The sequence below is a fragment of the Apus apus genome, chromosome 4 (genome assembly GCF_020740795.1).
Source record: "Apus apus isolate bApuApu2 chromosome 4, bApuApu2.pri.cur, whole genome shotgun sequence".
In the NCBI taxonomy this organism is placed as follows: domain Eukaryota; kingdom Metazoa; phylum Chordata; class Aves; order Apodiformes; family Apodidae; genus Apus; species Apus apus.
In genome coordinates, this window is record NC_067285.1 from 77,928,213 (window position 1) to 77,940,758 (window position 12,546).

Genomic DNA, 12,546 nt, shown 5'->3' on the forward strand with positions numbered 1-12,546 from the left:
TAAAGAGGCCAAATTGTTGCAAACCAGTTTTAAACTGGTAGCAAAACCTCCCTTGGATACCCCAGACAGGGGTACTTGGAGGTCCCACTTGAAAAAATAAATGTTTGAGTGTTTTTCTGTGTATGGTAGTAACACTGAAGTCTACAAACTGCAGATCATCAGTATATTTTAATGTAATTGGTACAGCATATCAGGAGAGAGTGGAGAATATTAAATTGCAGGTGCTAATTGCAGTTGTTAATTACTGTCGATATAGAGGGGATTAGAAGAAGGAATAAGATTCACAGTCTGAAAGCATGTGTCCAGAGCTTAGATGTTGTGCACTCTCTCAGGATGAAGAGCAAGAGACAAGAGTGGTGTGAATAACTTCACAGTTCCAGTGGAAGGATTTGGTTGTATGCATCATCCTCTGTGTTTGGGGAATTATTTGCTATTATTATCAATGCAGGGAGAAAAACTTCTGGGTGAACGTGAAAGATATTAAACAGCCCTCTCTTTGGATTAATTTTTAGTCATTTGTCATATGAGCTCAGAATCAGAAAGCTTTGGTTTTTGCCTCAAATAATTAAGATACAAATTATTTGGGCGAGTCTGTTTGATCCTTTGGCTTCTATGCAGAGATAAATGAGTACGAATACACTTGCCAAAGCACTGAATTTAAAAACAAAACCAAAAACACCCTGTCAAAGGCGATCTCGCTGCACCTCTTCAGCCTTACTGCCCGTTTCTCGCTGGTGTTTTCCGAGCGGCACGTCCTCCCCTCTTCCGGCCACCACAGCCTCCCTCGTTACCTGCTCAAATAAAGAGCCCCCGGTTCCCCGCGGTTCGCATTTTCCGTGCCTCCCATCCTTTCTCCCCCGTTACTGGACTCCTCCTAATACCTTTTTCTTTTTTTTTTTTTTTTTTTTTCCTTCCTTCCTTCCTCGGGTAGGTGAAAAGACTGGGCTGGAGTTAAAGGCGGAGGTAAATCTCCCGCCGACGGCACGGGCAAGGGGAGCCCCTGTGCTCCCCTCGCGTCCCCCGTGCTCTGGTTTTCTTCTCCCTGAAGCGCTGTGTACACAAAGGGCTCGCTTCTGCCTTTCAATTAGGTAACTGAGATTTATTTACTTTTGCTCTTTTTCCCGTCCCTACACGTATTTAGTGTTTGTAGCTCCTGTCAGCTTTGGCGTTGCCTTTTTTTTTTTTTCTTTTTTTTTTTTTTTCCCCTTCCTCTCCTCCCGAAGAAGTTATTTATTTGTATTTCTCCGGAGGCAGTTTTAAATCAAATGTCTGTGCCAGGGAAGACTCCGTCCAGCCTGACTCCTAAAACAAGCAGGCGGATCTCCTCCGCCCCGCCCCTCCGGCTGCAGCGCGCGGGTGGCGAAGCGCGTTTTAATGAGCTGTCGGGGCGGATGAGGGGTCCGGCCGAGAGCCTGACCCCCGCCTCGGCACGGCCGGGGCTCCCCGAGGCTCTGGGAAATGGCCGAGGAGCCCCAGTTAGGTGGGTGGTTTCTTCCCAGCGCGTCGGGAGGTGGAAAGCGCTGAGCCCAGACTCAGTACATTGCCTCAGAAAAACAAGCCGAAAACCAAACCCAAACAAGCAAACAACAACAACAAAACAAACAAACGAAACACAAAACAACAACAATAACAAAACCCCCCACAACAAAACAACGACCAAACCCCCCAAACAACCAAAAAACAACCAAAAAACCAAAACAAAGCAACAAAACAACAACAAAACGAACCAACCATCACAACAAACCCAAAACAGCAAACCCATCACCAGGGTATTGTTGGAGAAGTAGAATTACCCCGTGTTTAAGGGTGTGAGACGGGGTGAGGTGACCCGGGGTGACGGGGACAATGCTTGGCACCGGTGGCTCCTCTGGGCCTTTCCCGGAGCGCCTGGTAAGGCGGAGGGTAGGGGGCTGCCTCGGGCAGAGCTGCGAGGCGCCGAGCCCCCGCCGTGGGAGAGCGGGTGCGTGGGGGAGCTACTGCCTTTACACGCGGTTGTGTGTCATTCCAGGTGATGGAGGAGTGGCTGCCGGAGGAGACAGGGGACCTCTGAGAGAGCCTAACCAGCCAGAAGATAGAGTAATGGCATTCCTCCTGACCACGACAGGTAAGTCTGATTTGGCCACTATGGGATTTTTTTGGCTGGTGGTTTGGATTATTTGCTTTGGTTTGAATGGAGGGGTTTTAGGTTTGGGTGTTTGTCTTCTTCTCTTTTTCCATCTTCTCGCCGTTTTCTGAAGAGCACGGACTGCCGGGAGCAACACTCCCCCGGGGAGCGCTGCTGTTCCGCCCCCGGCAGCTGTCTGTCCCTCGCCGAGAGCCGGACACCACCGGCTCCGCGCCGGCGGGGAAACAGCGGAGACATGAAGTGCCCCTTCCAGCTGACGCTGCCTGCTCTCCCAGGCTCTCCCGCCGCCTCCCTTCGTTCTCCGGCTCAGCTTCGCCCCGGGCCCCAGGCCTTTCAGCCCGGCGGAGCTGCCCGCGGCAGGGAGCGCTGCCCGGGCGAGGGATTTGTCTGCTACAGGCCGCTGCAGGTGATGCCACGGGAGAAGGAGGCACTTCTCCTCCGAAGCTCCTTTCCTTTTTTCCGTGGAGAAATGGAGGGGCTGGGAAGGTGGGAGTAAAGCCGAGGGTTTGTCTATTTTGCGTTAAAACTGGGGAAAATAAAAAAATGCAGGGAGCGGCCACCTGCTCCGCGCTCTCCCGCGGTCCCCAGTGCCCTGCTCGGGAGCTTTTCTTGTCCATAAAGAGTAAAGCAGGAGCGGCAGGTAATAAGATCAGGAAAGGAGGCATTAGACAAAACAGCGCCCAGGCATCGCACGCGTAGGCGTATGCTCTCAACAGACACTTTCTGTGGAGCCGCAGTAAAGGTTTTTATTGGTAATTGAGAAGAGACTCGCACCCGCAGGTTTGGCATTAATGACCACTTCACTAGGTAAAAATTACACTGCCTGGCTTGTGGACGAGACCCACCGGGCAAAGGGCACTGCGCGGTAATAGCAAGTATTTACTAAAGGAGTTCCTGCCAAATGAATACTGAGATTCAGGCTTCGATTTGCCGGATACACTTTTTAGTAACTATGAAAGCAGGCCAATAACTTTTATGGAGGAAAGAAAAATATTTAAAGTCAGTAAGTTCTTTAGTAGCTGAAAATTAAGTTCTGACAACAAACGGGATTTTCCCTGCCTGTTGAATCAAAGAAACTTCTATACTGAAATTTCATCCTGAAATATCTGCCATTTTAAAAATAACAACACCCCGTGGGGCAATTTTTCAGCTTTAGAAGAAGCTTTAAAACTAAACCAAACCGAAGTGGGTTTGTTTTTTCTGTGGGCAGAGGTGTTCACTCAGAGCAGTTGAGAGCAGAGGATCCACATTATTTTTCTTAGGATTTTCGCGTATTCAGGGAGCACAGAAATGTTATTATCCCCTGCAGATCCTGAAGTTCTTCCTACAATGCTTTCTTTTTGATCTGCTCATTGTCAAACGAAGTAATCAGGAAAAGGAATTACCCTTTCTGGCGCTGCGCCTTCAGGTAGCAGGGGCATTACAGCTATAAACTTCGCATTTTCTGAATGTCGCCGACTCGTCTTCCTCCTTCACCAGCACTGGACCTTTCAAGGGTTCCAAAATCTGAATTTAGTTCGGCGTCACTCAGTTGTGCAGGGGTGGGTTATGTCGCCATCCCTGTCCATTTTAAAATTAATAGACTGCTCCCAGTGACTTCGAGCTTCTGGGCAGGGACAGAGAGGAGGTTTCGTTGGGAAGCAGGGCTGCCAGCAGCCCCCTTGGCCTGCCTACCCACCGCCTCCTGGGCCGCTCCAATCCCGGGACTCGGATTCACTGGGGGTCACCTCTGGGAAAACTAGTTAAGGAGTCAGTAAGGATCGCTTCCACTACCCTTGGGAAGGCTCCCTTCTTTTGTCATTGAAGAGGAACCACGTGTGTTTCCAATTTCCCGAGGTGTGCCCCTACAAATTAATATTCTATTGAATGTTAACTTTACTTTAACAAAACAAATAAATAAAAAAACAGAACAAAAAAGAAAAAAAGGCCAAAAAAAGCGCGAAGGCACTTGTGGCTAACTAACCTTCGAATTTTTACCTTTCTCGGATATGTTTCTAAACTCTTAATTTTATCCATGAAAACGAAAACAGTAAAGATTGATGGTGTTACATAAATGAACACGTAGCTATAGTGTGAGCGTGAGCAGTTCTGTCACTTGTTCAGAGTACTTTCTTTGAAAAAGAGGCTGAAGAAACAGTTATCCCTTCACCAGATTTAAACCCATCTGTTACTTTAAAATGTTTCAATCTTTTCATCAGGATTATGGCTTTATTCCAAGTGATTAAATATAGGGATTTTGCTCGCCACAGGAAAAAACAATCAAACAAACAAACCCCCAAACAATTTTCTCCGTCTTGCCACCTCCAAAAAACCAAAATCCGAGTATCCGAGCATTTTTTGTTTTTATTTTGCTTTTATTATTCGACGCTGAGACTTAACAAACGATTACAGGTTGAAAAACACATTTGAAAACAGTAGAGTCACATTAGTACAAAGGTCTGGCCAGCATTAATCTAATGTTTATAAAACAGTTGACAGTTGCGAAGGTTGCCCCCTTTTTCTCCTTTCCTTTAAAAACACCCCCTCCAAGAAGAAATCACAAACCCTATCTCACTTACTCTGAGTCCCCTTTCCACTTGCAACCAGCACAAAGGATTAAATAGAAAGATAATTTAATTATTTTCCTTCTAATCGCCTTAATCCCCGTTATACTAGGAGCAAATGATGATAATGGGATCCACATGGAAAAAAATCCCTGGGGAAGGGGCTGAGAGGAGATTAGAGCAGGGGGATTCTCCTGGCCCTGTGCCCTGGCAGGTGGAGGTCGGTGAAGCGGAGGAGCTCGGCTCGAAAATAAAGCGTTGGACTAAGACCCTCTAATTGGTGGGTACCTTTTTTTTTTATATTATTATTTTATTTTTGCTGCGATTGATGCGGCTGTAAAGCGACGCTGCTGTCACCCTGCTTTGACAGGGAACCCTTCTGAAACTGGGGAGGAAAAAAGACCTCGCCATCCCCCACTTCTTCTTCGGGTCTCCCTCGCAATCCCCGAGGGCCACTTCGCTTTGCCGCCATCCCCGCCCGGGCGACAGCGCAAATCCCTTCGGCTGAAGGGGCTCCGCTGAAGCCCGGGAGGAGGAGGGTGAGGACGATGAAGGGCAGTTTATCGGCGGTATTAGGTTTAACTACCGACGTAGTAAGACTCCCAGGAACAGAGCCAACAGCAAGATCACCGGGCGCTTGGTTTCATTTGGGTGTTTGCAGATCTATATAAATGCGGGACCTGCCGGGTTTTATAAACATCTTTCGGGACGCAGTCAATCAATCATACCGGCAAGCAAGCAGACCAGGAGCCGAGGGTATATACAAGGCATAAATATCTACATATAAACCCTGTCAGCTTCGTAGTATTTACACTTCCCCCCCCCTTTCTACCCCCCGCATAAGCCTTTTTTTTTTTTTTTTTTCCCCCCTCATCCTATGAGCCTTTGTAAGAAGCTCTATCTACGAAGATTCCAACAGTCAGGAAATCACGGTGCAAAAGTGGGAGGTACTGTTAGAAAGTTATGTTCCGTTATATGTTTTAATACCACTGAGGGAAATGTTGGAAAGAAAAAAAATCTCTAGCAAGTTTCAGACTTAAAAAAAAATTCCTATTATACGTACAGAGATACAATTTCAGGCATATGGGGCTGGAAAACATGAAATCTGATAATGTAAAAATATGACTCAATAGATATATCTGGAAAAGATATGAGTTTACCAGATTTTCTAGTCAGCAAAATATTCTATATTCTTTTATGTTGCAGTAATTTCCAGTCTTACTTTAATTTGAAACATATTTGTATCTGGGGATAGGTCCTTGCAAATACACTGGGTTTTCTTGTTTGGCTTGTTTCATGGAGCCTTGTTTGTTTTTTGGTGATCTTTTAATAACAAGAGCTCTGCATAGCATGGAGTATGTGCCCCCTCTTTCTGACACCAAGTGTTCTGCTTGCAGAATGAAGCGTGAACAAGGAACCCTAGCACAAAGAACACAAGAAATCAGAAGCATCCCAGCAATGCAGAGAGAAAACTTCCAAGTCAAGGTAGGAGAAAATCAAATTTCAGGCAGATTCTGAGCTGATGTAAATTAGGAGTTTCAATGAAACAGAGAAGTGGTTGGTGCTGCAGAAAGGGTGTTTTTTTCCCCTTATGTTACCATGAGCCAAAACAGTGGTCCCTTCTTCTGGATAGTGCATACCAAGGAAAGTCCTGGGATGCTTTGGCCTAATGGAGGAATGGCACTCAGAGAGCAGAAGCTATGCTTTGGCAGGGAGTATCAAGGGGAGATTGCTCCAGCTGATGAAACCTGCCAGAAAAGCTTGTAAAACTGGGGACCAGAGTGTTGGTTTTGCTCAGAAAAGACCTTGTGACTGCATTGCCTCTGTGGAGCCACTGCCAAGCGTCTGTTCCTTTTGTTGCAATTACTGCATTTGTTGTGCAAGTTTTCCCTCAAGAAATTAACTTGATATTAAATTCACTTTCATTCCATAGTTGTAATCTGTTAAAACAAATCATATAAGGACCCTGAGCCAAATACTACTCATGTCAGCAGAGCGGGTTTTGATGCTGCCCTTCCAAGCTGGCTGGGTCTTAGATACAAATAGTATGGAAAGTTGTTTTCCCTGGCTTCTCAGAAACCTAAAAGCACATGTCTAAAGATGTGGGATTGGGCGGTTCATCTGCTTACATCCAAGACTTTCCTCATTGTAAGGACTTGTGTTTTAAATGGATTGGATCACTTGCTTGCTTAAAAGCTGTTTTCATTTTTCTACAACAATGTATACTTATCACCATGTTAAAGTTCATCAGTCAAAACTTTATTCTTGTGAACCTGATGTCTTATTTTCCATAGCAACATATTATGGAGTCCTTTCACAAAACTTGTCTTCATCTGTGCTAGATCACAGAATCACAGAGTCTCAGGGGTTGGAAGGGACCTTGAAAGATCATCTAGTCCAAACCCCCTGTCAGAGCAAGGTCACCTAGAGTACATCACACAGGAACGCATCCAGGCGGGTTTTGAATGTCTCCAGTGAAGGAGACTCCACAAACTCTCTGGGCAGCCTGTTCCAGTGCTCTGTCACTCTCACAGGAAAGTTTTTTATGTGGAACCTCCTGTGTTCCAGTTTGCACCCATTGCCCCTTGTCTTATCACTAATCATCACTGAAAAAAGCCTGGCGCCATCGTTCTGACACTCGCCCTTAACATATTTGTAAACACTGATGAGGTTGCCCCTCAGTCTCCTCCAAACTAAAGAGACCCAGCTCCCTCAGCCTTTCCTCATAAGGGAGATGTTCCACTCCCTTAATCATCTTTGTGGCTCTGCACTGGACTCTTTTAAGCAGTACCCTGTCCTTCCTGAACTGAGTGGCCCAGAACTGGACACAATATTCCAGATGTGGTCTCACAAAGGCAGAATAGAGGGGGAGGAGAACCTCCCTTGACCTACTAACCACACCCTTTCTAATACACCCCAGGATGCCACTGGCCTTCTTGGCTACAAGGGCACATTGCTGGCTCATGGTCATCCTCCTGTCCACCAGGACCCCCAGGTCCCTTTCTCCCACACTGCTCTCCAGCAGTGATAAGACTGATGAAATTAGGGATAAAGCATTAATTGACAAATACCAAAATAAAATAATGCATTACATTAATAACAATAATTAAAATAGCAGGTGAAGATTCTGTAAATATTTAATAACTTTGATGTAAGTGATATTTTTGTAAGCATAATAACACCCATTCCACGTTCTACCTTATAGGGTGGCAATTATAAGGTGACTTTCTTCTGCTTTCAGATATTGATGGATTGTTTGGGCTTACATGAAGTTCACAATCTTTATTCACAGGATTTCTTGGCAACCACAAGAATGGTATTTTATTGTTATAGAAAAACTGAAAGCTCACACTACTTTTTATTTTTTTTTACTTTTTATTTAACTTTTTTTTTTCTTTTTTTTTTTTTTTTTTCTTTTCCCCTTTTACCAGTGTGCTGAGACCATGGGTTGGTCAGAAGGTGAAGCATTAAAGATAATTCTAAGATTTTGCTTTTTCCAAACTGTATATAAATCCTGACTTTACTTCTGTGAGTTATTGATTTGCTTTTGACAGTGCTGGGGCCAGAATTTGACTGGGTTTATCTTGTTAGGTGTGTTGTACAGATAATGCAGATAAACCTCTCCAAGTGTTACCTCATATTCTATGTAAAATTATGCTTAGTTGAAGTATGCAGTGTACGACTTCTAAAATGAACTACAGATTGTTGATCAGCATTAGTGGAATTAATTTGAAGACAATTTTGGAATAATTACAAGACTGAAACTATTGACATAAAGCTGTATGATTGGCAACATGGGCTTCCTTTTCCGTTTCTTTTGTATAATTGAACAATGGTCTGTACTTAAAAAATATGAACACTCACTGAGAATATATTCTAACTGCTAGTTTCTTTGATTTCTGTTATTTAATCAGTATTAAGAAATTAGAGACAACACTTTGTATTTTAAAAATAACATGATTACACATAGTCCATTTACTAATTTTGGGGAAAGAGAAGAGTAGGCTTTGAAGGAAGACTCTGCTCAGCCTCACTGCAGACAGCTGTGGTGAGGAGCAGACTTGTGGACAGGGCACGAAGGCTGTTATGAGACTGCAGGAAAGAGGGAGGATGAGGTATGAATAGGACTGGAACCAGGTATCCTCTTATAGAAACCACTAATCTCACCTCTTCAAAACTTTGGTCTCAATCTGCATTAAAACAAACAAAATTCTAGTTTTAATGAGACCTTTAATGAAATGTCTTAGCCAAAGGAAGACATTTTCTTTGATTTCTTCCCCTTTTACTAATGTGTCTTTAGACCCAAACCATAAATCTTGATTTATGTCTAATAATTTCCCATAATAATATTAAATATTACTAATTTAAAATAATTCTCAATATATTTCAGACTTTATGATTTTAAATAAAATCTGTTTTAATATAGGAACTCAGCACAATGTCTACCCATGCACCATTTAAACCATCAAATTAGGCCACTAAGTGCTGTGGTTTTCAGTATTTGTTATGCAACACAAAGTGAACCCTTAATATCAAGAAAAGGAAATAATATATTAATAATCATATTAGCATAATTAATGCTAATCCTGTGACTTCTGCATTTTGTTACATATCTAAACCTTATATATAGGAAAAAATGATTAAAACATTTTAAAATAATATTTTTGCCATGATAGATTAATGTTGCCTATCTACTGTGAATTTTGTTGCTATGCCAGGGGAAAAAAAAAACTACAAAACTAGATTTTGCTAGTATAGATCAGAAATGGTACCATCAGACTTTAGACAGCATGGAACAGCAACAAATACAGTTATTGATATAAATTCCTATGTGGAATATAGAAATAAGAAGTTACCTTAAATGTGAAAAAATGTAGGATCTTGATCGTCACTAAGAAGCACACCAAGAGATGCACTTCTCTAGTACTTTTAAAGCAGTTCCGTGGTTTCCTTGCTTGTTTTGTCATGCAGGTGATTAACGCTGCAGAAGGCAAGTAAGCTGAAGATATTTTCCAGTCATAAAAATATATTTCAAATCAATTGCATTAGATGTAATTATGACAATTAGTCTGAATTCTGGATGTGAACACAGGGAAACAGCAGTTGTGAAAATACTTTTTTAAACACATAAGTATCTAAGATAAAAGTCATGTAAAGAATACCTGTGGCACCATGCCCCATAAGGAATGTGTTCTGCCTGATGTAGCAGAGGAGTACTACATCTCTTTCACCATCTTCACCTCTGTGAAGCCTCACATGGTTTTTGCATTGCTGAGTAGGTGGATAGAAGTGATGTCTAAAGGGGTCCATAGGAGTGAATGAAAGGTCAGTTTGTTGATACAAGGTTACGTGACTTGTGCAGCACATACAGACATGTTCTCATGGAAGGGGAAGAGCGATTTTGAAACTAAAGTCTGCTCAATTGTGTATTTCTGTGTAAGAACACAATTCTCAAGCTGTAGCCTAGCAGAATAAGTATCTAACTTTCATTTAAAAAGAATTGCTCATTTTGTTATGTTACAGTTACATATGAAAAGTACTGCAAACTTGTCAGATTCTGGCTGTTAATGTACGTGTGCTCAGAGCTGCATCTGCCTCGAGGCCAATAGAGCAGTCCTTGCCACTCCGCAGCCTGTTCGTGTGTGCAGGGCTCAGAGGACGACATCCTCCTCAGGGAACGCCACCAAAAACATGACATGTTACACAGATGGTCTTTCTCCAGAAAATCTTACCTGAACAAGCTTTGATGTATTTTTTTTTTTCCTTTAAAGAATTTCTCATCTGTAAGGATTATAGGATTTTCCATAAGGTTAATAATAAAGATTATGCCTGCTCTGAAAACTTCAGTTGATATTGGTATCCACTGTCAAAATCAGACCATCGAAATAATGAATGAGGTTCACTTCCTCAGAATGGGTAAATGTCCCAACTTAGAGCTGAACTTTCAACAGCTGAAAGACAATACCGTTGACATGTACCTGGCACTAGTTACTCAGGTTTATTTTTTCCTGAAAAGCTGTTTTGGGCGACAGAGTGGCGTCCGGGTTTCCCAGGTTGTTGTGCTGACAAACTGCAGTGGTGGTAATGGCAGGGAGTCTGACAAAATCTCATTAATCATTTTAAATTAAATCCAACATTCCTCTCCAACACTGCCAACATGAAAGCTAGAAAGCTAGCTTTTACAAATGACTACTCGCTCTGAAAAGAAGTAGTATCCTGACCATGTTGCTCTCACATAAATGTTTGATTTCTTTAATGTACACATGCTCAATAAGTATTTTTAAGCTTAAAAAATTATGCAGATGTTGGATTGCTAGAAACTTGAAAAGTACTTTTTGCTTACTTTCTGTATTAGATGCTAGGAGTGAACCACATATCTGAAAAACAGGGCCTCTTCATTCTTTTGATGAATTGTGGGTTTTTTTTTCTTTTTTAAATTGTATAGAAAATACAGAAAGTTCCTTTTTAATGCAAGAAAATTTGACACAGGGAATTGAAGTATTCTGTGTAGGTATTTTCTAATCTGTCTCTTCTCTAAGCTTGTTTATATGAACAAGAAAACTGCAAATTTACTAACATCATTGTCAGCAAAAACACTGAAGTGATAAAGGAGCAATGTGACTGATCTCTTAGAAGTTCTTTACATATAGAATTTCTGTAACTAAACCTAGCTATCTGGTTACGATTTCATTACACACATCGTATAGTAAGTCTTAACTTTTAACATCGGATAAGTAATATTAGAAGACCCCATAACACTTATCTTACTAAAATCACAATTATATGTAATTATAAAAGTTTGTATGTTACTTCTCTTTAAGGCAAAATTAAACCATAATGTGCCTATGGGAGACACAGGAAATCCTTTAAGTCTGTCCTTTGTCCATTTTAATAGAGCTTTTGAGATAAGAGTGATAAGATTTTACAATGGCAGAGATCAAGTCATCAGCCTTAATGTCTTATTAGTTTTGATACTTACATGAAATATGTTAAAAGAAAAAAAATCCAAACCATTATAAGCCAAGTAAACCTGACTTCTCTAAATATTTAATATTGTTATTTTGACATTTTAACATAATCAAGTAGGTATACCTCAATTTGGCTTAAGGACTTAAAATAATACTTTTCTAAAACCAGAACTATAAAAAAAATCAGATTGCACAGTGACAACCTTACACAGACAATAAAACTACTACCATGTCAAAAAAGGGAAACTCCTGTTGATAAACTTGTTTATGTAAAGAACATTAATAAACTGCAGTACACTGAAGAGGAAAGGGTAACATTAATATGCCCAGCTAGACAGTTTATTTTCCTAAATCTGTATTTTGAAACTGTTCATAATTTCTCTGTTTCCAGTGTGGGGGTTGGGAAGGAAAGGTTGAAGAGAACAAATGTATTTTTTTTTCCCAAACAGGAATTTCTTGCCCTCTTCCAAATTGACAAACATGTCTCTAACTTACAATTGTTTGGGCTTTTGTATGTTGAAGCAGCTTGGATTTATTTTAAAAAGCCAAAGCTGTATAAATCTGTTTAGAGTATGAATGGAAAGTATTCAGACAGATATGCAAAGTATCAGACACTGTCTACAACAAAACCATATGAATATGTAATACATGCTGTATTCCTTTATTAAATACAGTAAGTGTCTCAGAATTTAATACAGACAAAAATAAGCTGTATTATGTGACACTACATGGACACAGGTACACTCATTTCCCCTGCATGAACAAAGAACAGTTGTCTGTCACATCTGTGTGTACAAAAGTAAGCAAAATTTCAGAAGTGGCCACTCAGAACACAACTTCAGGATCTGTTAGGACCAGAATAACAAGTGCTTGCAGGGGGATGGGCTGCAGGCTGTCCTATGTACAGTTG

At 41.6% G+C, this 12,546-nt stretch overlaps 1 protein-coding gene across 1 annotated transcript; it reads left to right on the forward strand.

Moving 5' to 3' along the window:
- The first annotated feature begins 1,845 nt into the window (after positions 1–1,845).
- LOC127384207 (uncharacterized) lies at positions 1,846–5,481 on the forward strand. Its single transcript, XM_051618291.1, has 3 exons — positions 1,846–2,104; positions 2,238–2,531; positions 4,781–5,481. The coding sequence occupies exons 1-3, from the start codon at positions 1,846–1,848 to the stop codon at positions 4,834–4,836; spliced, it is 609 nt and encodes a 202-aa protein (XP_051474251.1). The 3' UTR covers positions 4,837–5,481.
- The last annotated feature ends 7,065 nt before the right edge of the window (positions 5,482–12,546 follow it).

Coding starts and splice junctions, on each gene's coding strand:
- LOC127384207 (XM_051618291.1), top strand. CDS start 1,846: ATGCTTGGCACCGGTGGCTCCTCTGGGCCTTTCCCGGAGCGCCTGGTA. Junction 2,105..2,237: donor ATTCCTCCTGACCACGACAG/GTAAGTCTGATT, acceptor CGTTTTCTGAAG/AGCACGGACTGCCGGGAGCA. Junction 2,532..4,780: donor TCTGCTACAGGCCGCTGCAG/GTGATGCCACGG, acceptor CCGTTATACTAG/GAGCAAATGATGATAATGGG.